Source organism: Molossus molossus, unplaced genomic scaffold (assembly GCF_014108415.1).
Source record: "Molossus molossus isolate mMolMol1 unplaced genomic scaffold, mMolMol1.p scaffold_m16_p_6, whole genome shotgun sequence".
Classification (NCBI taxonomy): domain Eukaryota; kingdom Metazoa; phylum Chordata; class Mammalia; order Chiroptera; family Molossidae; genus Molossus; species Molossus molossus.
Genome location: NW_023425399.1, coordinates 13,832,355 through 13,856,002, shown reverse-complemented (window position 1 = coordinate 13,856,002; position 23,648 = coordinate 13,832,355). Strand labels below are relative to the sequence as shown.

The window sequence follows — 23,648 nt, the reverse complement described above, 5'->3', positions numbered from 1 at the left end:
CAGACAAAAAGGAAACAAAGGATGAGGACAGCTTTGATGGCTGTGGTGGCTACGGAGAATAAAGGCCGATGGTTTCAGAGAGATTCCGAAGGCAGAGACAAAAGAACTGCTGTTAGATTAAAAGGACAAGAGTGGAGGAAAGAGAAGACTCACAGATTGAAAGCGGGGACTCGGTCATCTGGAGCCTGAGCTTCTAGGCCGACTCTGGCGGCAGTCCCTGACACGGGAAACCACGGGATGAACCGTGCACCGGCAGGTTCGGCCACGTGACGCCGCGATGGCGATTAAGCACCTTGATGCGCACGTTGAGCAGGAAACTGACGTGACGCGCCCGAAGCTCATGGGTAATTCAGGAACCAGAGTACAAATGTGGTAGCTCTGTCATCTAAATGTCATTTAAAGTTATAGGGGGAGATGAGGTCACCTTGGACGACAGAGTAGATAGTTCGGGAAGAGGGTTAGGGCCCAAGGCCAAGTGCTAAAAGCCCAGCAGAGAATTTGTTTCCTAGGATGGTGGAGGCTGGAACATAACCCCAGGGACAGAAGAGAATCAGGGGCGTGGCCTCGAGTACAAGGGAGTGAGGGAGGGAACAAGGTCCCAGAGGGGCCAGGACACCACTGGAGGAAATGCTGTTGACCAGAAGGGGCACCTCATCAACTAAAACTGAGTGATAATAAAAATAATAAAAACAGCCCAGCCGGTGTGGTTCAGTAGACTGAGTGTCATCCCATGGACTGAGAGGTCCGGTTCAATTCCTGGTCGTGACACATCCCCGGATTTCAGACTTCATCCCCGGGGGGAGGGGTGTGTGTGTGCAGGAAGCAGCCGATAGATGTTTCTCTCTCACATCAGTGTTTCTATCTCTCTCCCCCTTCCTTTCTCTCTAAAAAAATAAAATAAAACCACTAAAGCCCTGGCCAGTTTGGCTCAGCGGTTACAGCTTCAGCCCGCAGACCAATGAGTCACGGGTTCGATTCCGGTCAAGGACACATACCTCAGCTGCAATTCGTTCCCGGCCCTGGTTGGGGTCGTGCGGGAGGCAACCTCTTGATGTGTCCCTTTCACGTCAATGTTTCTATCTCTCTCCTTCCTACTCTATCTGAACAAAAATGGAAAAATGTCCTCAGGTGAGGATAAAAATAAATAAATAATAAATATAAAAATATAAAACAATAAAAACATATTTTAAAATAAAAATAAATATAATAAAAACCGAGAAATATGACTACCATTATAAAGGTCTACAATATTGGCCATTTATTATGTGGTCTTGATCTAGCCTCTCAACAGCCCTAGTAAGCGCAACAGCTGAATTACCAAAACTCAGAGGGGAAGGCGGACTGAGAGCTGAGGTCCCAGGTCCTGGCTAGCAGTGCACGGCCATGCCCATTACTGAATGTTGGCGAAAAGCTTCCCAGCTCTCGTGTACCCAAACCCCTCGTTAAGCAGAATTCTGACTTTCATTCCAGCTAATCAAAGTTTAACTTAATTAAATTCTTCCAGCACTGTGTTGCTCATACCATCGCCCAGTATCTAACCTCTACTGTAATTATTAGTAAATATCCCAGGAATGAACACAGGCCTGTCACGGCAGGATGGGTGTGCGGCAGTGGAAACAAACATTTGTTCACTGTCCTGTCTCCCTTCCTTTGCAGAAAGGAGAATTCTACAGTGAGACCGTCTGTTTCATTCATCCTGTTCCCCTTGGGAATGGTTCCGAAAAGCACGGGGCAGGTAAGATTTCCGTTTCTCAAGTGCAGGAGAGTGATATTCTGTAAGAAACAAGGGGAAGGATGCTCTGTTTCTCCATGAAATGAGCGAATGGTTCTGAAGTGCTTGCAAAACACACGGTACGATATCGGCGCGTGTTGCTGACACTGCGCTCTTGGTCTGGAGAGTGGGATGGAAAGTAAGAGGGAAATGCAGAGAGCGGCGGTCGATCTGGGGAGAGGCAGAAAGTTAAGAAGGTCCATGTGACTACCCCTGTCACCCCCACCTCAAATTTCCACTGAAGTTCCTACACTCAGCAGACACTTGGCTGTGAGTCACGATGGTCAAACTGGCGGAGGCTGGGCTTTGGGTCCGCGTGGAGGCGTATGGAAATAACGGGGCACCTGTGGGTGCAGGAGCCAAGGCTGCTGGGGGAGGTAGTGGAGAGAGAGTACAGAGCACGAAGAGGAAGACCATGTCAGCCCACAAAATCCCTGATGAAGGCTCGAGACTCACAGACATGGGCTCTACAGCATGTTCACACCGACAGCAGGCCCTGAACGGACCGGGAATTGAGCGCCACCCATGGCAGAACCGGGGAACGTCCTCCCCGTTACCGCCAGATTGCTCGAAAAATCTGCAAGAGCCGAGAGGGTCCTGTCCGTGGCATGCCACTCCAGAATCATGTTTTCCTAAAATGTCATGCCAGCCGCCGTGAGTTAGACTCCTCAATGCCCGGGCAGTGGAGGGTCAGCAATGCGGACACAAGACAGGGTGCGGCGGAAATGGCACCAGGGGTGCACCATTCTCTCCCGGAAGGAACAGAGAAAGAAGGGGCCTTGCTGGATGGGCGTGGACCCCATGGGCCTACCTGGACTCACCTGCTGAGGCAGGTCCCCTGACAACTCCGATGCCTGTCCCTCCTTCTCCAATAATTACTCATTCACCCTTCAAGACGCAGCCGAGTTGTCACCTCTTAGAAGCCTTCCTAATCGCCTTCCCCCTGACACCCTCTTCTCCAAGGTCTTTGACTTGTTACCTCCTCTCTCTGAACCTCGACTTTTTCATCTGTGAAACAGGGATAACCACAGCATCTTCCTCATCAGGTAACAGTATTCCCCTCATCAATTATTTTACAAAAGGCTCCAATGTCCATGTTCCCCCAGCATCCTGGGGGCAGAAATGCATCCGCTCTGTTGCAGTGTGTACCCACCAGTGTCCTCCTCCAGACCCTGAGCTCCCGGGAGGCAGGGGCCGAGCCAGACCCCTCCACCCCGCACGGCCTGGCTACAAGGAGGAGCTCAGGACGCGCAAGTCGAACAAGTGAGTCAAGGAGGTCCTTTCTCCACTTAGCAACTCTAGGCGGGCAAGAGGTATATGGGTACATGATTCCTAAACAAAATCAAACCATGGTAAAACACCATACCTGGTAGAAGTGTGGCCAGAAGGTGCTGATGGCCAGCTCTGCCTTCACCCAGCCCTCGGTGACAACGCCAGACACGTTCCAGACAGGGTTCCCCTGCGGCCCGCCGTTGACCTTCACGTAGACATTCAAGGTGCCCGGGCTAGACCTGTCCCGGCTGGAGAAGTAGTAGTGGAAGTCGATGCAGTGGGTGTCGTTCTCCTTCAGGGTGGGCAGCAGAAGGTGGGCCTTCTGGCCAGAGGCCCTCCCGGAGCTGTTCACCATCATGAAGGAGCCTGGAGACCCACCAGGGTGGTGGGAAGCAGACAAGGAGAGAGAAGGAGAAATCCCCCTGAGAATCAGTCACGTCCATCACCACGGCGGCCAGAAACCTGGGCGCACCAGGAGGGTCTGGTTGAGCCTGACCTCCTCTCTCAACCTGAGTACCCTTCTCTGGGCCTAAAATCCCTGCTCAACAAGGTGGTTCGAAGAATGAAGAGCTAGTGACATGGGTGACGTATTTCCGTAGAGCAGACGCTCTGTACATTTACGGAGAGGACGTTCTACCCAGCAGCTCCTGGAGGAAGCATGGAATAAAAACCCAGGAATTTGGTGAATGGCAACCTCTGTGGGGAAGATGAGATGAAACATAACCTCCTGCAAGATTGGGCTGTCCCAGTGGAAGCAGAACCTTGACGTACGAAAGGGGTCGTTGTTCCAATGTATTCCAGCTGAGCCTGGCATTCGGGACAGGGCACGTGTCAGGGGAGGGCATGTAAAATGTACCATGTATTCAAGTCAGCAAGGAAAACCCTGCAGAAACGTGAGAACCAGCCAGAGATGTTCCGCCCGGGAAGGAGGGTAAGTAGTACGATGTAACAGTGTGATGCTAGGCGTCTTATTTATATACCACTCGATTTAATCTTCAGAATGACCCCGGGAGAGAGAAGGTTTTCATTTTATTTAAAGATTGAGGGACTTGCCCTGGGCCACTCAGACAGGGAGAGAGAGAGACCCAGATTCTCTTCAACCTCAAAGTGTGTGAAGTGTGTGCTATTATTACTGTTTGCAGAAAACACGACTCATCTTTCCAAGCACTTCAAAGGCTGTTTCCCAGGAAGGACGGGAGCCTCTCTGCAGATGCTCTGACAGGTTCAAGGGTTGTTTGTAGTACTTCACCCCTCCCTGGATCTGTGTCCTTGGCCTCTGGCTTTGCACAAGAGGCAGAGGGCGTGTCCCCATCCTGTGACTTTGTAGTGCACTTGCTTCGGTCAACAGGACGCTAACAGAACAATTCAAGCAGAGGCTGAAGACTGTGTGCCTCACCCTCGGGCATAACACCACCTCAGCTTGGGATGGAGAAGAGACTCGCGTGGAGGAGTACTGAGCAGAACCAACAGGGAAGAACCAAGCCATGCCACCCACGCAGCGAGCAGCCCAACCCAGATCAGCAGAACCTCACCTGATGCTCGGACCAGGAGTGTGAGAGCAAGTGCTTACTCTCGTTAACCCCGGGCTCCCTCCTGTGTGTTAGGCAGCATTACTGCAACAATAACAATGACAAAGGTGCCTGAGAGGGCAGACTTCTGAAAGGAGCCACCAGGAGGCACATTTCAGTGCAAAGGACCTTCTGATGAGTAGAGCAGAGGCAAAACGGGGTGGACTGCCCGGAGACAGGGTGAGCTCCCCATCACTGCAGGTGGTACAGAGCCTGGAGAAACTGAGATGTCTAAGGAAAGTACAGCCTCAACTCTGAGGGCTTGAAGTTCTCTGATTCTATGAAATCACTGGCATCATAGAACACAGTAGGTAAACTCGGGTGATTCTGGGTGCGTATACTCACCTACAAAACTCCTGGTGCTTAGAAATCTGATAACCACTAGAATGTTCAATTTGGAATGAAACCTATGACTACGTACCCTTAACCAAGACGAGCCACTGTGGCTATAAGTATCCTCATTCTTTGGCCCTAATTCCAAAAATGCCAGCCAGAAAGTGCTGGGCAATCCATATCTCACCGGGGTTCGAGAGGGTCCAGTCATTCATAGCCCGTCCCCTTGGGATCCGAATGAATTTAAAAATAGACGAAGGAGAGAGGTAGAGTCCAAAACCCTCGCTTCACTGCTGGGGAGGTAACCTGGACTTGAGGCTAAGGTAGGCTTCCTGCATTCCTTCCGTGGAGAGCTCGCAGAGCACCTGGGTGATCAGGGCCTCCCTGCTTCCAACACCACCCAGATCCCCAGGGCCAGAGCTGTCCTCGAGGGATGACCACTTGGGGCTGTTGGGTGGGCTCATCCCCAAAATAAGCCAACAAGAAGCAAGGTAACAAAGATAGAAACTTGAATCCATGGCTATCAGACTTCCACCACCCCACCAAGAAAAAACTCAACCAACGTGGCCGGTGTGGCTCAGTGGTTGAGCATCGACCCATGTACCACGGGGTCGCTGGTTCGATTCCCAGTCAGGGCACATGTCCAGGTTGTGGGCCCAATCCCCAGTGGGGGGCATGCAGGAGGCGGCCAATCTATGTTCTCTCTCATCGATGTTTCTATCTCTCTCTCCCTCTCCCTTCCTCTCTCTCTAAAATCAGTAAAGAAAACATATTTTTTTAATAAGACTCATCCACCTCCTGCGGTGGGAGCCACTGAAAGTGAGCAAAGGTGGCATCTTCCCCCTTCTTTCCAAGAGAGTCAAGTTTCCGAGTTTATGGCTTGGTGGTAACAGAGGGTAAGTGGAGAGATGCCCCTCGTGGGATGTTATCACCAATCCTCAGAACCTCTCAGTGAGACAGCAAGAAAACAACCTCCGCAGGGAGGAAACTGAGGCTAGCATCCATGCCTCTATCAGTCTGCTGACCTACACCCCACAGGGTGCCCGGACATCTCCCTGGGACAGATGAGTGATACCCCACATGCCCCACAACAGAGGAGCCGCACACCCATGTGTGGGGAAGGCAACCTAAGAAGCAGAGGGTGTTGGGCTCCGTCCACTTGGAATCCCATGATGCCCCATGGACATCTCAGCTCCTGTCCTCATGACTTAAAGTCCTACAAGTCCATTAAATAAACTGCATCATACAACACAGCAGAATTCGGGTGATTCTGGATGAGGGTTCTCGCCCAGAAACCACTGTTACTGTGACATCTGAGTACGGACCCAAGCTGAGTAGCACAGGCCACAGCAGAGAGCCGAGGTTTCCCTCCCCAGCTCAGGTCCCCACTTCTTTCCATCCTAGCTCCGGGGGAGAGGCAGGCTCACTGAGCAGGCGGCGCTAGGTAACACCCCCCCACCTGGCTGCCCCCGTGCCTGCTGATAGACGGGCTGCATTTTCCTGAAGGTGGGCTGGGCCCTCCATGGACTCTCCATGTAGCAGAAACGCTTGCTGACTGACAAACAATCCCCTTCGTTCTGGGCACACAGCTGGACTGCGTTCCCCAGCCTCCCTCCAGAGAGCTGGGCCGTGCAGCTGGGTCCTAGCCGGCGGGGCTGTGTATGAAGCATGCCACTTCTAGGCCTGGTTCCTAAAAGCTGCCTCCCTCCACCCCCCAATGCTGCATCCGCCTTTACCTTGTCTCTCAAGGGATGGTCCTCAGACCAGCAGCCTCAGCCTCCCCTGGGAGCTTGTAAGAAAAGCAGAACCTCAGGCCCCACCCCAGGCCTGCGGAATCCAAACCTGCACTTACCCAGGCCCTAAGCTGGTTGGCAGGAGGCACGGGAGAGCGTGCGCATCCCTGCTCCTCTGTCTTTCCCATCCCCCAGCACGGGCCCCAGGAGCCGAAGCAACAGCAGAGCCACAGCAAAGGAGCCTGGTCCCTGAATGGCCATGACCCTGAGAAAGGCCCCCCACCGATTCGGAACACTCGTTTCAGACCTTCAGTTAACCGGGAACAAGCTATTGCTGGGTTACGGAGCCATTCAAATTCTGTAGTTTATTTCCACAACTGGCATTGTCATTCCTGTGTGGCACCCCCATAGAGCCCCGACCTTCTCCAGGTCCCTTTATTTAGGGAGCTACGATGAGTGACGACAGCTACCGAGCACAGCTGCAGGACACGCCAGACAGGAACATCATCACGCACGGTGCCCCTGGGCCAGAAGCAGGAACAAAGGAGAGAACAGGAGGAATGGACGCTGAGGATGAATCCTGGAGAAGGAAGTGAACATCTTGGACCTTCATTAAGATAACGTGGGTCTGAGGTGGGCCAGCGTTAGGTTGGGTCAGGGTCACACGCCACGATCCCCAACCCCCTCCCCCCGCCCCCGGCCCGGGATGTCAATTTGTAACTTCATTCCCACGCTCTGGCCCGCAGGCTAGACAGAAGGGTGTGTTCGGGCGCTAGGCTCAGAGAGAGAGACCAGATAATCGGAGAAAAAAGACAAAAGTAGAAAGAAAATGATGGCTGCCCACTCAGCCCACCCCCAAAGGGGGGAAGGATGCAGGCCAGAGGGTCACAGCAGACAAAGCCCTGCTCATGGACGCTCGGTGAGACAGCAAAGCAGGCTGTCTGGGATCCGAAGACAGGCAGTAGGAGACCGGCCTCCCACGGGGTGGGTGCTAAAAGTCAGCATCCGCACGTGGCCCGCCGGGCACTGGGGGTGGCACTGTGACTTTGGGAAGGCCACCACGCAGCAGCTGGGTCGAGCGTCCCCTTCCATGGACGCAGGCACTGGGTTTCCATGAGGACACCAAAAGGGGCAACACAAGCAACCATCTTGCATTCATGCTGACGCGACAACAGGGAGGCCTCGCGAGGACAGGGCCCGGCAGTCAAGTACGTGGAGGCTTGGGGGACACAAGACTGAGATCCTAGATTAGTGTCCGATGGCTGCTATAACTAACCACCACCAACTCGGTGGCTTAATACAACACCAGTGTATTCTCTCACACTTCCGGAGGTCGGAAGTCCAACGCCAAGGTGTCGGGAAGGCCACTGTCCTTGGGGACGACAGGAGCCCGCCCGTGTCTCTGCCCGGGTCTCTGCCCGGTCCAGCTTGCAGCGGCCGCCTGCAGTACTTGGCTCATGGCCCCTTCCTCCATCTCCAAAGGGCTTGACACCAACCTCTACTTCCTCCGGCACAACTCCTCCTTCTGACTTGGACCCTGCTTGCCTCCCTCTTATAGGGATCCTACACATTGGATCCACCCAGACAAGCCGGCGTAATCTCCCCACTGCATCTGCTGCGGAAGGTAATTTATGCACAGTCCAGGGACTGGGGCATGGACAGCTTTGGGGGAACGCTATTCTGTCATCACAGGTGTTTTTGTTTATATGATCACCTATGTGATCCCAGGCCCGTGAACCAGAGATAAAAGGATGACAGACCCACTCAGAAGCCAGCAGGTATACACTGTCTACACAGCAGGGGCCGTGGGAAATCTGTGTACTTACTGAGCACAGAAGGCTCCTCGGGTCATCAGATCCTGTCCTCACCAAAGTCTTAGAGGGCCAGGATGGTATAAAAAGCAAAACGTGGGGTCAGCTCATTTAACTCCCAATCTGGACAGAAAACAAAAACATGTTTGGGGCTAGACCTAGGGGAGGCCCACCTTCCAATAGTGCAGCTGATCAGAGCTGCTGGCCAGTGCAACCATCGTGGTCACACGGCTCCTCAGATGCCACCTGCCACGTGTGGCTGCTCTCAGGTCACCCATCAGGTCAACCAGACCGATGATCTGAACTAGAAATGTGCCACTTAATACCTGGATAATCTCCCCAACTTCTGAAGCAAGGCCCAGCTTCTTCTATCAAAAAAAAAACAAAAGCCAGATGCCCATTGTCCCAGCCTCCTCTGCAGCTAAGACTCGGGCACACAATCCGGGCTCCACCGAGCAGGTGCACCCCGCCCCACAGTCTGGCCCGGAAGCTAGTACCTCTGTGGACCAGGGCTCCGGGGGCCACAGACTGCACCAGGAGGCCGCAGCAGCGAGCAAGGTGCCTCCCAGCTGCAGAGGCAGCACCAGTGGACCGAGCAGGAAATCAGCTTCGACACAGAGGCAGGGTGATGAACTCAGCCAGGCAGGTCGACACCTTCCAGGACGGAGCTACGCTGAGCTGGGATTTGAAGAGTGAATAGATATAAAACCTCACCAGCCAATGAGCATACTCTGAACCCCGACAGTGGAATCTTCCCAGCGTTAAGCCCCAACCTGTACCTGCAGAAACTCCAGTCCTGGCAATACTCCCTGTGAGTCTTGGGAAAGGCCGCAAGGGCCCCAAGGCACCTTAGTGACGATGCCAATCCCCCCGTCCCCGCTGCACCTCCAGGCACAGCTCCCTCGCACGCCCTTGCCATCAGCTGTGGTGTCTCGATGACTGCACAGGTCCTTCTTAGGGTCTCTGCTCTGGGACACGCTCAGGGGACACCCACAGAGCTGCTTTGGCCCCCAAGTCAACCAGGTCCAGGAGACAGCTCTTTCTGCAAACTCCGTGGCTCTTCTCCTCCTCCAACGGGACGCATGCTCCCCAGCACCACTTTCCCCTGCAGTTCAGTTCTCCCTGCCACTTGGCATCATCCTTTGGGATGGACTTTCTCTCTATCCTTGCCTCTGCAGTCGCTCCCTACAGGCCCCTCCATCTGCGGGACACACGATACTCTTCTATCCAGCTGCATGGGGCTCCGATTTCTCTCCCCTACCACCCCTTCCCCAGGAGTATCCTGAGCCGCATCACGTTAGTATACATCAGCGGATACAACTAGATACAAGGGGTTACACTGCTAAACTCCACACATCAGAATGTGTGAGCCTGTCCTCTGATTCCCAGTCGGGATCCCTTCCCCAGCAGTGTGCCTGGTGGTGATTTGGGAGAGCATTTCAAACAGTGGGATCAGCACGTGCAAAGGCACGGGGGCAGGAAGGCGCAGGACCCAGCGATGCGAGCCTGGAGTCTTAGGGGAGGGTGGGATCCAGTCATCCTCCACCCCCTCCACATCTAGGCCAGCTTGCAGAGGTCGGGCCACATCCTCCAGGGAGGAAGGACGCCGGATCTGAGTTGAGCACGAGCCGCCGTTTTATAGCTCGTTGGGGAGTGAAACCCTCCTAAACCAGCAGCTCAGTGGGGCTCTCTGTTGTCAACAGGTTGGCTTAATTAATATCATCCCGGGGCTGTCAGTTTCCTGGAGATCAAAAATGAGCAGGTCATTATGCCGAGATCAGTCAGAAACAAGAAAGAGGAAGACTGTAAATACATTATTTTTCTTTCTCTCTCTCTCTCTCTCTCTTTTTTTTTCTCAAAAATCCACTGACGTGATAAGGAACATAAAACAGCATTAGTTTCCTCATAGTTATTACACATAGCACCGAAAATTGTGAAATTAAACCAGGAAGTGCTCTCTGGCTGGCCATAAATTCTGCGTTTCTTCCCCTTCGTGAATAATAATGCCTTGGTAAGCGCCCCGTTATTGATGTGTCTGCATCACAGATCCCCTTTTTGGAGGCAGAACGCTTCTCCGTAGCAGATGGCGGCTATTGTGTTTACACATGAGCACCTCATGGCTGCCTTTGCTCACGTTGGCAGTAAAGAGAAAGCCCAAATTGAGTTTTTTAATGGCTTTGCACATTGTTCATTAAGATTACATGAGTGTGCTCGGGCGACTGGCAGCTGAGCGCAGGGAGCCCCAAGAGCTCGGAGGCGCCCCCGCAGACGGGCGGCCCCGCCAGCTTCCAGTGGATGGCAGCAGGGACCCCAATGCCGCCCTGAGCCAAGGCAGCTGTGGTGGCATGGACCTAGCCCTCCATCTGCAGTCAAGAAAACCGGGTTTCAGCCCCTCCCTGTCATTTCTTCATTGTGTGACCCTGAGCAAGTCAGTGCAAGTTCCTGGGCCTCAACATCCTCATCTGGACAATGGCATCAGGACAGCTACATGTCAAAGGTGTTCTGTGTGTCTGCTTTCAGTGACTATTAAATGAAACCCTGGACTTGACTCAATAAATGTTAATTTCATAATAAACAGCCAGCAGCAGACGATAGTGGGCCCGATGCAATTTACCACATGTTTAATGTTATTAATGTTTATTGGAAACTTAGACTGTGCCAGGCATCGATGTGAGCATCGTTCAGCATCCCAGCGAGAGGGCACCAGGCCATCCGTTTCAGAGGGAGGAACCTGAGGAAGAGAGAGGTAAAGTCTTTGCCTACGCAGCCCTCACACACTCCATGGCGAGCAGAAGAGTGGCTTAAAGATGCCCACGTCCTCATCGGTGGAGCCACGTCACCTACGCGGCAACGGGGCAGGTTGATGGAATGAAGGTTGATAATCAGATGACCTGAGACGGGAAGGTTATTCGGATCAAGAGAGGCAGGACCGGCAGAAGCAGAGAGGGACCGGACGATGCGAAGGCGCTGGCTTTGGAGGTGCACATGGGAGCCGTAAGCAAGAAACACAAATGGCCTCTAGAAACCAGGACAGGCGGGAAATGTCTCCGGTGGAGCCTCTAGAAAGGAACAGAGCGCTGCCGACGCCTTGATTTTAGCCCAGGGCGGCCTGGGACTTCTGACCTCCAGAACGACAAGACTGAAAACACGTGTGATAACATGTTATAGCAGCAACAGGAAACTAACACGCACTCCAGACCCCCTGCTTCTGGGATTTTGCTCAGGCCATGGTGTTCCTGAAACCCAGCCCAGGGTGGTCCTTCACCCCTTACTCTCGGTGACTCTCAGCAACGCCCACAGAACAGATATTTCTGCATCACTTCCCCCACACACACCTCTATTGTAGCTATTCCGGACAAGGCCTAATGTAAAAGTCCAGAATGATAACGTTTAGCTCTCTGGTGGCAATAAAGGAGCAAGGGACACAAAATGTCAAAAGACACAATGTACCATAAAGTAAGAAAACAAGTGGAAGAGAAGAGCATTCTACCAGTAGTATCATAAAAACGGATAGCCATTCAGCTCATCGTAAACATAACAATTTACCAATAGCCAGAGTAACAAACATATCACTCAACATTATCCATATCATCAATCAAAACAATGTAATTATCATGTGTCATAAAAAATAAAAAAGGCAAAGATATTTGTTTCTTTTCAAATATACTCAAAAATGGGGAGGGTAAGAGGAAGGGAGGGAGGGAGGGAGGAAGGGAGGGAAGGAGAGATTAATTACAGGTTATTGGCTACATAATAACTATTTACCACAAGGAGAACACCGCGCTGTTTCAAAGGAACTGAACCTGTTGTGCACACTGTCAGCCAGTGCGTACAGTGAACAAGCAGTAGCTATAATCACTCACTCAGACCAAAAGTTGGCGTTTGAGCATCTCATATGCAAATCTGTTGAGGCAGTTCTCCGAGAAACAGCTATCTGATAACCCAAGTGAGTGTGGATAATGTAGTTTAAAAATGGAATTAGCCCTGGCTGGTTTGGCTCAGCGGTCAGAGGGTCGGCCCTCGGATCAAAGAGTCTCGGGTTCAATTCCGGTCAGGGCCATGTACCTTGGTTGCGGTTCGGTCTCCGACCCTGGTCAGGGTCACGCGGGAGGCAACCACTGCATGTGTCCCTCTCACATGGATGTTTCTCTCTCTCCCCCTCCCACTCTGTGAACCAAGGGGAAAATATCCGCTGGCGAGGATTTTAAGTAAATAAATAAATAAAATGGGATCAAACCCAGGTACTTGAAGCAGGTGCTGGTCCCCATCCCTTAGGAGAAGCTGGAAAGAGAAAAGGGGGCGAGAAGGAGCGAAAGAGAAGAAGAAAGGGAGGGAGAACAAGAAGAAGGAAGGAAGGGAGAAAGCAGAAGAGTAAAAACAGGAAGATGAGGAGGGAGGGGGCGAATGAAGAGAGGATGGAGGAACGGAGGGAGGATGGAGGAACGGAGGGAGGATGGAGGAACGGAGGGAGGATGGAGGAACGGAGGGAGGATGGAGGAACGGAGGGAGGATGGAGGAACGGAGGGAGGATGGAGGAACGGAGGGAGGATGGAAGAACGGAGGGAGGATGGAGGAGAGGCAGGGACAAGGGAGGGCTGAGGCCAGAGAAACGCAACCCAGGTGAGGAAGGGACACTGAGCGGGGAGGAGGAGCAGGGAGGACCCAGATGACGGACACAAAGCAGAATACCATCTAAACCAGGTACCACCCCTTCACGGCTTCTCACCCCCTTCACTCCCCAAACAAAACCAAAACAAAAACATGTTACACACTCTCCTTTCGGATCCTCTTCCAATCATCTCATGATGGAAACAGACCCACGTAAAGGTCGTGGGGCCCAGCGGGACTGGGGTTCTCCCCGTTAACTTCGTAACTCACCTCCCCCAACACCTCTATGCAATAGCTCCCCATCCCAGGAGGAAAAGTAAATGTCACTGAAGGAAAAGAGAATGAAGGCAACACACGACAGAAGGAGAACTCGGCTACATACACGGCGAAGCTAAGCCTGGTTTGCGTCGCTCTTTGATGTGGGAAGTACCCCAACAGCGTTGGCGAGATCAAGACAGAATTTAAGGGCTGGTCAAGCCACTGTCCCTTGAGACTCTGACCCCTCTCTGAGGACCTGGGGGCAGTCACACGGTGCTTCTGAGAGCAAGGAATTCTTGCTTGGGTTTTCTTCCTAGACACCTTCTAGGGAGGGCGAGGAGGAGAGGGCTTTTTCCTTGGGTCTTGCTCCTGAGAAACCCCATGATTTTTGTGTTCCACAGAATTCCTTTCCTGCACTAGTCATACCTGCTCAGGAATAACAGCAACGACAGCCAACACATTCCGTCACCTCTGCCTACTATTCGTCATTTCACTCAAACATTAACCCTAGGAGGCCGTCACTTTAGCACCCTCCTCTTGCATACTGCAAAGGTTGGGTAGCTTCCCCGCAGCCACAGAGCCCGCCGCACAGCGAAATTCAAACCCAGGAAACTCGAATCATCGTGTAGCTCTTAGGTGCCACATCACAAGTGGGCATGTGGTATTTGGCGGCAGGGATAATCCCACATTCCCTGGGGTCAGCTGGCCTTGCCCTGCGGAACGGGCACAGGCAGGAAGAGGGGCTAAAAGTGGGAGGAAAGACCCACATCGAAATCAGTTGTCAGACTGCTGCCATATTAAGAATAAAGAGAACAACAGGCTTGTCAGGAACATTTTCAGACCCCAAATTGTTCTTGACATTCATTGGGCTGAGCTCTTTCCCTCTGCAACTCTAAACTGAAATGACATGGAACTAAGATATAGATATATAGATATAGATATAGATATAGATATATAGATATAGAGATATAGATATAGATATAGATATAGATATATAGATATAGATATAGATATAGATATAGATATAGATATAGATATATTTTTTTAAATCTCCAAACTCTTCACACATCTGCTGGCATGATAATATTTTGATTAGTTACATTTATGCTCCAATTACACTCACAGAATGTTCCACTGTGTCGTACAGAGAGCATCTTTGCCATGCTCCGTGGAAAATCCTGGATTATTACCTCGTGTATTTGCAATGGGAAAAGACACGATTGGAAACAGGGAAGAAAAGCAAAACAGAGAGATGACTAAGCCTCTAACAGTGCTGTCTTGCCTTCACACTGCTAAATTGGGTCACTGCTATTATTTCCCCAGCTCGAAAATACCAGGGCTTGGAGAGACACGAAGTATGAAAATCCACCCTGCCTTCACCTGACACCTTTAGCTCCCCTACAGAAATGGGGTTTGACTCAGAAAGCAGCCTGACCATGTACCCACAGAGTGGCAAGGCCAACAGTGGGAAGGTACATGTTGCTGTGCTTTTTTATCTGGACAATATCCATCTATTTCTCAGAGAGGTCCTTAACCCTGTCCCTCGAAAATAGATATATATGAAGAGCTACTCTGAGATTTGCAAAATGCCTGCCCTGGTGATGCCAAGAGAGGCTTCTCACCATGAGTGCCGGTGAGATACCCCCACCCCGCTATTTCATTCTTCATCCCCAGACCCTACCGCGGTTGCTTGAGCTGAGGGTATAATGCCACCCAATGCCGGTATCAGCCAGGCCCCCTGCACCCTGTGCTAAAGGCTGTCTGTGCCCCAATTCCACAGTCCCCTCCCCTTAAATCCTCAGCCACCAGGACTTACTTTCTCCACCTGTTCTCCTGGCCACCGCCTCCCTAAGTCGGCCAGCACCTCCGTGCCTCAGTTTCCCCGTGTGGCTCCAGGCATGAACGCTGAGCCCTCCAGAGGATGAAAGAGGTTCTAACCTTGTGTATTGCCTGCGCACCTACTATGTACCTGACGCTCTGGACAACAGCGGTCAGCCGGGCAGCGTGTGTGCCTCGTGGGTGGGGAGGGCACCCAAGGGAGGCAGTTCCGAGGGTGGAAGTCCTGTGACAGCTGTGTGCATGGCAGGGTACCCAACCCAGGCTGGATTTGGGGGAGGAGGGATAAAAGAAAAAGGAAAAACCAACTTGCTTGAGCAAATAAAGTCCACACGGAGGCCTAGGGTTATGCAGGTGTCAGACAGATGAAGAGGAAGCAGAAAGAATATTCCCAGCAGATAAAATAGCCTGTATCGAAGCCAGGAAGGAAAACGGGCTCCAGCACGTGGAGGCACTGACGCGCATGCCTTACAGACCGCTCCTCGAACCTCCCGCCCTGTTCCGTAGAGGAGAAACTTGCCACACAGAGAGGTACAGCGACTGGCCCTTCGTCACACAGCCAGACGGCGGCAGGGCGAGGATTCAAAGGTAGGTGTGTCTGACTCCACAGTAGTGTTTTATTTTCTGTCTAAAACGGTGGTTCCCAAATTGTAGCATGCATCAGAATCACCTGGAAAGCTTGCTGGATCCCACACCCAGCGGGTTGGGGGTGAGGCCTACGAATCTGCACGTCTAACAAGTTTCTGGGGTGCAACTCATCCATGGCCACGTGGTGAGAACCCCTGAGCTGCCTGGTCTCTGACTGCCAACCCTGACAGGCTGGGGTCCATAAACTTGGGCCGACAGACAGCGGTGCTGCCCCTCTGTCCGTCCAGGGCCAGCGAGGAGGCTCTGTCCCACCTGGGGCCACACCGCACACCTCTCGGGGGCAGTACAGCTTGGCCACTGCCCATCCAGCGGGAAGGCTCTCAGCAGGGCCTCTCCTCTTCAATCATTGCCAATTACCAGGAATATCATTAGATGCTTACTGACTTCCCCAAATGTACTAGGGTCTGCACAGAAAATAGCACAATAATTATTCCTCCTCTTTACCATCCTCTAAGGAGCTACAAGACTTTGACAGCTGTTATCCAATTAAACCTGACAGCATTTTTTTTATATATAAAGGCATTTCTTTCATCTCAGATGGGAAACGCTACTTCCTTTTTTGAAGTAAGAAGGAAGGCCAAAAGAGGCCAAAGAGCTTGGCCGATGCCGCTAGGGTCATTTCTTGCTCCTTTCTCCTGCAGGGCCAGTGGAATCCAGGGGGTAAGAACACAGACGCTGGGTTTATATTGCCAGATGGAATCCTAGCTCTGTCCACGACCAGCTGTGTGGCCTCAGGCACGTTACTCAACCTCTCTGAGCCACAGTTTCTTCATGTGTAAAATGACAGTGATGATGGTAATAGTACCTGCCTCATTTGTTCGTTATGAGAATGAGATGTGTTTATATATGTTCAATGTTTAGAATAGTGCCTGACACCTTGTAAGAACTACGTAAATGGCAGCTGTCACGGTCCAGCGTCGGTGACAGAGGCACCCGGAGCCCTGTCGCGGGCCTCAGACTACAGTGGTGACCTTCTGCTCGCAATGTCCCCCGCAGACACCAGGACGCCATGGCTGTCCCCAGTTTATGCTAAGGAACATCTCTCTTTGCCAGTGGTCTTCAAATGTGGTCCCCAAACCAGTAGCCTCAGCACCACCTGGGAAGTTCCGAGAAAACCAAATTCCATGAGTCAGAAAGGCTGGGGTGGGGCCCCGCCACCTGCGCTTCCACAAGCCCTCCAGGTGGTGCTGATGCACGGTCAAGTGTGAGCACCCCTTCCTTGTAAACAGCTCCCAGGGCCTAGCCTATCTGGGTGGACCACCCCCGGGGACTCATGCCAGCTCCTGTCCATTGGATGCTCCCCACGTGTTTCAAGAAGGGGCAGGTCGCCCGGGGTCACGACACTGCAACACCAGTTCAGAACCTGCACTCCTGACCACTGCCTCCCACCCCACTTCCTGGGAGGCCTCCCCGCACCACCCCTGCGGGCCAGCCTGGGAGGGGCCCTCACTGCCATAGGTAGGAGGTGACCACAGCTGCCTCCGCATTGGGAGGCAGGAAGAGGAGGGTACCTAGAGAGAAATGCTGACTCACAGAAACAGACACAGAGTCTCCCAGTCCTACTGGAGTCTTTGAAGCCACCAGGATGCCCCATGGATGTCAACTGGGGCCTCTGGATCAAGTCCCTGAACTGCTTGACCTTCTTCATGGCCTTCATCCCCACCAGCTCACTCTTCCCTCGTATCCTTCACCCCTCCACCCGTTCCTAATCCTGTCCACTGTAACTCGGATTCCCTCCTTATATTTCTCTTCGTACCCAGCCCCAGTCTCCTTCCCTCGTCCCACTTCTACCAGAATCCACTTTGGACTTTGGACTCCTTGACCACACTGCAAACACCCCTCCCCCCGGACACCCTTCCTCCTGCTGCTGTCCACCCTCCTCCACCGGCAGGTCATTCTACATGCCACACGGTTAGAAAAGGACCCTGTCAGCTTCCCCCAGCTCCGTGGCGGACCTGGACACAGATGGGAAGGCAGAGGGAACGAGACGAACAGTGACGTGAAGGGAGCTATGGCTGAAAGCTGTCGAGTGGGCAATGAGTTATGCATCCGTTTGCCAGGCCTACTGGAACAAAGTACCACCCACTGAGTGGCTCGAACAACGAAAATGTCTTGTCACACAGTCCTAGCTGGAGTATGAAATCGAGGTGTCAGTAGGGTTGGTTCTATTCCTCTAGCTTCTGGTGGTTTGCCAGCAATCTTCGGCATTCCTTGGCTTGTATATGCATCACTGCAATTTCTGCCTTTATTATTATTATTATTATTATTATTATTATTATTATTTTGGTTAATCCCTACTAGAGGATATTTTTCCATTGACTCTTAGAGTGAAAAGGAGGGCGGGAGGGAGAGAGAAACATTGATGCAAGAGAGACACATTGATTGGTTGCCTCCCACAAGACCCCGACTGGGGCCAGAGATCTTTGACCAGGAATCGAACCCTCATCCCTTCAGTCTGCAGGCTGATGCTCTAATCACTGAGCCAAAATGGCCAGAGCCTGATCTCAGCTTTTAAATTCATGTAGCATTCTCCCTGCATGTGTGTCTGTCTCCAGATTTCCCCTTTAGATAAAGACACAAGCTATATTAGACTAGGGGCCCCCTACAACAGTGTGGCTCATCATTTCATCGGCGATGGCTCTATTTCCAAACGAGGTCATGTTCTATGGTGCTCGGGTTAGGAGAGCAACATCAATTTCAGGGGCAGATACAGTTCAACCCATAACAAGCCTCCGACAGCCTTACTGTGCTCGCCACCCAAAGAGGCGTGTAAGGCAGAGGCTCAGGAGGATTTCTGCAGAGGTGACTAAACACCGAATTTGGAGATGTGGAGTAGCATTTATCGGTGTTCCTTATGAAGTGAGACCTGGGAAAAACAGAAGAGTGGAAGGGAGGGGAGGAGAGACAACCGCACGGACATCCTTGGGCGTTTCCTTGTAGACACATTCCCTGGCACGGGTCAGAGCTTTCTACAACGTTGTGGCACTTAATTGGGCTTTTGACAGCAGTTGGTCAACTTTTCTTGAAGGAGAGGCTTAATGAGGGATTGCAACTTACAGGGGACTAGTTTGCTTTGAAGCTAGGCCAGGTGCCACTGGGAAGGATGTGAGCATCCCTTCGCAGGACTGCCAGCTCACTGATGTCACCAGCTTGTTCCCCAGCAAATGTACACTGAGTACCTGTTATGTGCCGGGCACTGTTGGGGGCCCTGGGAATACAGCTGGGAACAAAACAGTCACGACACTTAATCAGAGACAGTTTTGCTGAGATGAAAATTCTTCGCAAGAGCTTTGGAAGAAGTTGAATAGGGCTTCTGTAGGTGCCCCCCAGGGACGGTCACGAGCCTTTTTATCCCATGATTTCCTCATTCTGAGTTCTTGATTTTCAGCTAATCTTTTGATGCTCTGAAGTAGCTTTTCAGTGATTATTTCCCCAGGAAGAGTCTATGAGTGGTATGTTTTCTGAGCCCATGCATTTCTGATACTGCATCATTTTTATAGTATAATTCACGACACTGCAACTGAATTTCTTGAGTCTCAACCTACTCCCTTGGAACTGCCATCGCCGCTGGCTTCTCACTTTGCTGATAGAACAAGGAGAGCAATCTGGTCCCTTGTCTGTCAGGTCCTCTTCTTGGGTACACACCGGGGAAGCAGGCAGACAGGCACACCTCACACCCTAATTCCAAACACGCAGAAGATTCTTTTATCCTGTGGGTTTGTACTTGAGGGTACAGCCTAGCAATGAGGACGCCGGCTCTGCTGTCAGACCGCCCGAAGCCACACCCCAGCTCTGCACCTCCTCGTGCATCATCGGGCAAAGGACTCGGACCCTCCATGTCTGTTTCCCAATCTGCAAAATGGGGGTAATAAAAATACCAGCCTCATAGGACCATTTATGAGAATGGACTGAGTTAAAATACATAATGGCTCAGAACAGAGGCTGACAAACTTTTCCCATCAAGGGTCATTTAATTGATACTTGAGTCTTTGTAGGTCCAACGGTCTTGGTCGCAATTACTCAACTCTATTGTTGAGTGTGACAGCAGCCATGGGCAATAGAGAGTGAGTGAGTGAGTGAGTGAGTGAGTGAGTGAGTGAATGAATGAGGCCGTGTTCCAATAAAACTTTACAAAAACTGGTGGCAGAGGCAGCCATGGGGCGTAGTTTGTAGACACCTGATGTCGGAGAGTACCAGCAAATACTAGAAATACTAGGCTCTCAATAAATATCAGCGAGTCTTATTAACTATGGTTAGATTCAGAAGAGTAGTGGCTGGACCATCCCCTACGCTCACGGTCTGGTTCTCTAACACGGTGAACAGATGGTGTACATAAAGAAAACCACCCTCCGCAGAAGCGTCCCTCCCAGCCCACCTTAGCACTCCACTTGTGAGAACTACACCTTCCGAGATGCGATGGGCCGCCAGCATGGCCCTGCTAGGTTTACCTGAGCCGTATTTGTGAGTTCCAGCCTCCAGCGAGGCGTAAAAGAAGGGATGGGGGGGAAACAACAGAACTCTGAGTGCTTCAGAAAGTCCTGATCACCCTGTGACGGGGTCTGTCCCATTTTAGGTTGTCACAGACCTTGATCTTCTACTAGAGAATCGGGAAGGACTTAAAGCCACGTCCCACTTGGGCGGACGGCGCAGCAAAGGTGGCTGATTTGACTTTTTTTTTTAACCATTCCAATTACTTTCAGAGGTGGGAAACGTCTGTCCCAGATTCCCTCAGAGAGTTGCCTGTCCGACTGCTGTGGCCTTTGCCTTTGGTGCTGTCCTCGTGGGAATTGTTATGGAAGCTAAAGAGGCTGCCTTCCCAAAGGACCTTATGGTTCATTTCCAGGGCGGAGTTTCTGAGCCTCAGCCTCTCCGGGGTGCCCACTGTCTCACTCAGAACTTGGGGATCCAATTCTTTATCCACTTCTGGATTTGGGGAGTTTGTCCTTCACCACCTACATCGAGGGGTAAGCATGCCCTGCTTTTCCCTTCGTCCCCAAAAATGGTATATGAGGATCGAGGACCAAAAGCACAGACGACAGGTACGGGCCAAACGTCCTAACTCCTTTAAGGAATTTCTGTTGTTTGGGCTTCGATCTCATCCATACGCGTATATTCACTCATCGATCGGCATCCCCATTCTGTGTCCATCAGAAACGTTCGCGGAGATGCATGATGTATGTGGTACCAGGGCTGCAGAGCTAAATACTAAACGTGGTGTTGCCTTGAGGACTCTGTGGTGCAGGAGGGGAGCGTGGGCCTCGGGGAGCACTGCTCAGATCTCTCTCTCAGGAAGGTCCTGGGGCTCCAGCTGCTGGGACACTGGCACACAGCCTTCAGGCGTCAGCCCCTGCACAGGTTGTCTCAGCTGCAGAGAGGGACTTGCCCAAGCCTGCTCTTCCAGGTCCCAAGCGGATATCCAATGGCAGATGGGGGCAGGAGTGTAAAGCCCCCACTGTTCCTGTCCCCTGCAGACTGGGATGGGCCACTGGGATTGGCTGGGACACTGTCAGGTCTGCATCCCAGCTCGGTTTCTTGCTCTGCCTGCTTCTCCTACCACAGGTGCTAGTCCCAGGGGCACTTTCTAATAAACACCCTATGAACTCCGCCTCTGCCCCTCCTACTCTGAGAACTCAGCAATGGGTCTGGGGACACAAAGGAGGAGCAGATCCCTCCATCTAGGCGGCTTGGAGGTGACATTGCATTGGTTCTTGAAATGTCATGTAGGGCTAGTCCGCGTAGAGAAAGGGAGCAATCACTTTGGGCAGAGGAAAGAGAGTGAGGAAAGACCTGGCGGATGTCCCTCGGCCCAGTTCCAGGATCCTTCAATGTCCTGGTCTGACTGCTGGGTAGGGACATGAGTCAGTGTCAGGAATGAAGCCGAGTCCTTGATGGCCAAACGACTGATGACACTGACCATCCACTGGGATCTGCTGAATGTTTTAAAGAAAAACTGAGACATGATAAACTATTCCCTTCACAAAGAGCATGTTCTTCTCAAGGCTCTATCAGAAAAACCAAACCCACTCTCGATTTTTTATGACTCAGACCTTTGCACAACCATTGGGAGGCTGGGGAATGGTAATGAGGGACGTTCTCTTCAAGAAAACCCTAAAGCCCAGCCTGTGTGGCTCAGTGGACTGAGTGTCATCCCATGACTGAGAGGTCCCGGTTGGATTCCTGGTCAGGGCACACGCCTGGGTTGCAGGCTCCATCCCCAGTAGGGGGCGTGCTGGAGGCAGCTGATCAATATTTCTCTCTTTCATTAATGTGTCTACCTCTCTTTCTCCCTTCCTCTCTCTAAAAAATCAATAAAAACGTATTTAAAAAGAAAACCCTACATACAGGGAAACTAGTGCCTGTATTTCTGGCTCCTATGGCCCCAAACAAGCGCTCAACAAACACAGGCACGACCCTACGTCTGCCGACTGCCAACACCCCAACACGTGCTCTTAGCTGCTGGAGACTTGTGCCTCCCCAGCTCGTCTGCCTCCCCAGCTCGTCTGTCTCCGGATCTCTCCCTAGCACGGTTGCAGGCACAGGGAAAGTATGAGTTCAGTATCAGAGCCGACACAAAGCAGCGAGCCCAGTTCCCGTTCGGGATTGCACTAGATGGCCGCAGAGGTGTGCTCCAGTCCCACAGCCTACGTCGTGTGAAACAGCATCTGATGCCCCCAGCCCCTCACTGTTCAGGGTGCAGGTTGGATGGCACGATTTCCACATTCCTTGCAGCCCTCACAGCCTGAGCGGTTCTACAAACGCTTGGGCATGAGATGCATGACAAGTGACTAGCTCAACAAGTGAAAATAGTGCCCGCCACCCACCAGGGGGAGAATCCGATGCAACAGGGATCATTTCTGCCCACAGCGGTTTTCCAGGGCTGCTTCCTGCTTTTGCTCGTGGCGTGGCCCACCCTGTCTCATAACTCCCGTGCTTCAGCCTCAGAGCTCGGTCCGTGGCTCTGCTCCTTGCTCGCTATGGAACCTACGCCCATCTGCACCTGACTTTTATGTGCTTTTTAAATGTTGATAAATTAAAAGTATCAGAAATAGAAAAACCTACAAAGAATAAAATGAGAGACATTCATAGCTCCACTCTCCGGGATTAATCTCTGTTTACTTCTTGACATACTTGCTTTGCTTCTTCTTGTTTTAATCCTCACCTGAGTGTATGTTTTTATTGACTTGAGAGAGAGAGAAAGGGAGAGAGAGAGTAACATTGATCAGTTGCTTCCTACATGCTCCCCAACTTGGGACCCAACCTGAAACCCAGGGATGTGTCCTGACCGGGAATCAAACCCACAGACCTTTGGTGTATGGGGCAGTGCTCCAACTAACCGAGCCCCCAGCCAGAGCTGCCTTTTTCTTTCATTGTCTTTTTATTTTTTTTATCCTCACCCAAGGATATTTTTCCATTTTTTATTCATATAGAGCAGGAGGGAGAAAGAATAAGAGAGAGAGAGAGAGACATCTACGTGAAAGGGACACATTGAGTGGCTGCCACCCACACGACCCAACCAGGGCCGGGGACAAACTGCAACCGAGGTACGTGCCCTTAGCGGGAACCGAACCCGGGTCTCTCTGGACCACAGGCCGACACTCTGACTGCTGAGCCAAACTGGTCAGGGCTGCCTTTTTATTTTTAAAGAAAGATTACTTCATTGTTATTTTGAAAATGATACAGATTCACTTTGTAGAATTCAAGACATAAAAAAAAAAAAAAAATACAAAGATCCAAGTAAAAAAAGAAAAAAACATGCCCAAGTCTTGTCACCTGGGAAGAGCTGTCATTAACATACAGCAAACATTCCTGT

General features: G+C 51.8%; 1 protein-coding gene across 2 annotated transcripts in view; it reads right to left on the bottom strand.

Moving 5' to 3' along the window:
* The window catches only part of PTPRT (protein tyrosine phosphatase receptor type T), a 967,960-nt gene that overhangs the window by 616,350 nt on the left and 327,962 nt on the right, over positions 1-23,648 (bottom strand). For both annotated transcript variants that reach the window (XM_036244362.1, XM_036244363.1), the window contains exon 3: positions 3,138-3,409. In XM_036244362.1, coding sequence (XP_036100255.1) covers positions 3,138-3,409 — 272 coding nt within the window. The remainder of the gene's footprint in view (positions 1-3,137; positions 3,410-23,648) is intronic.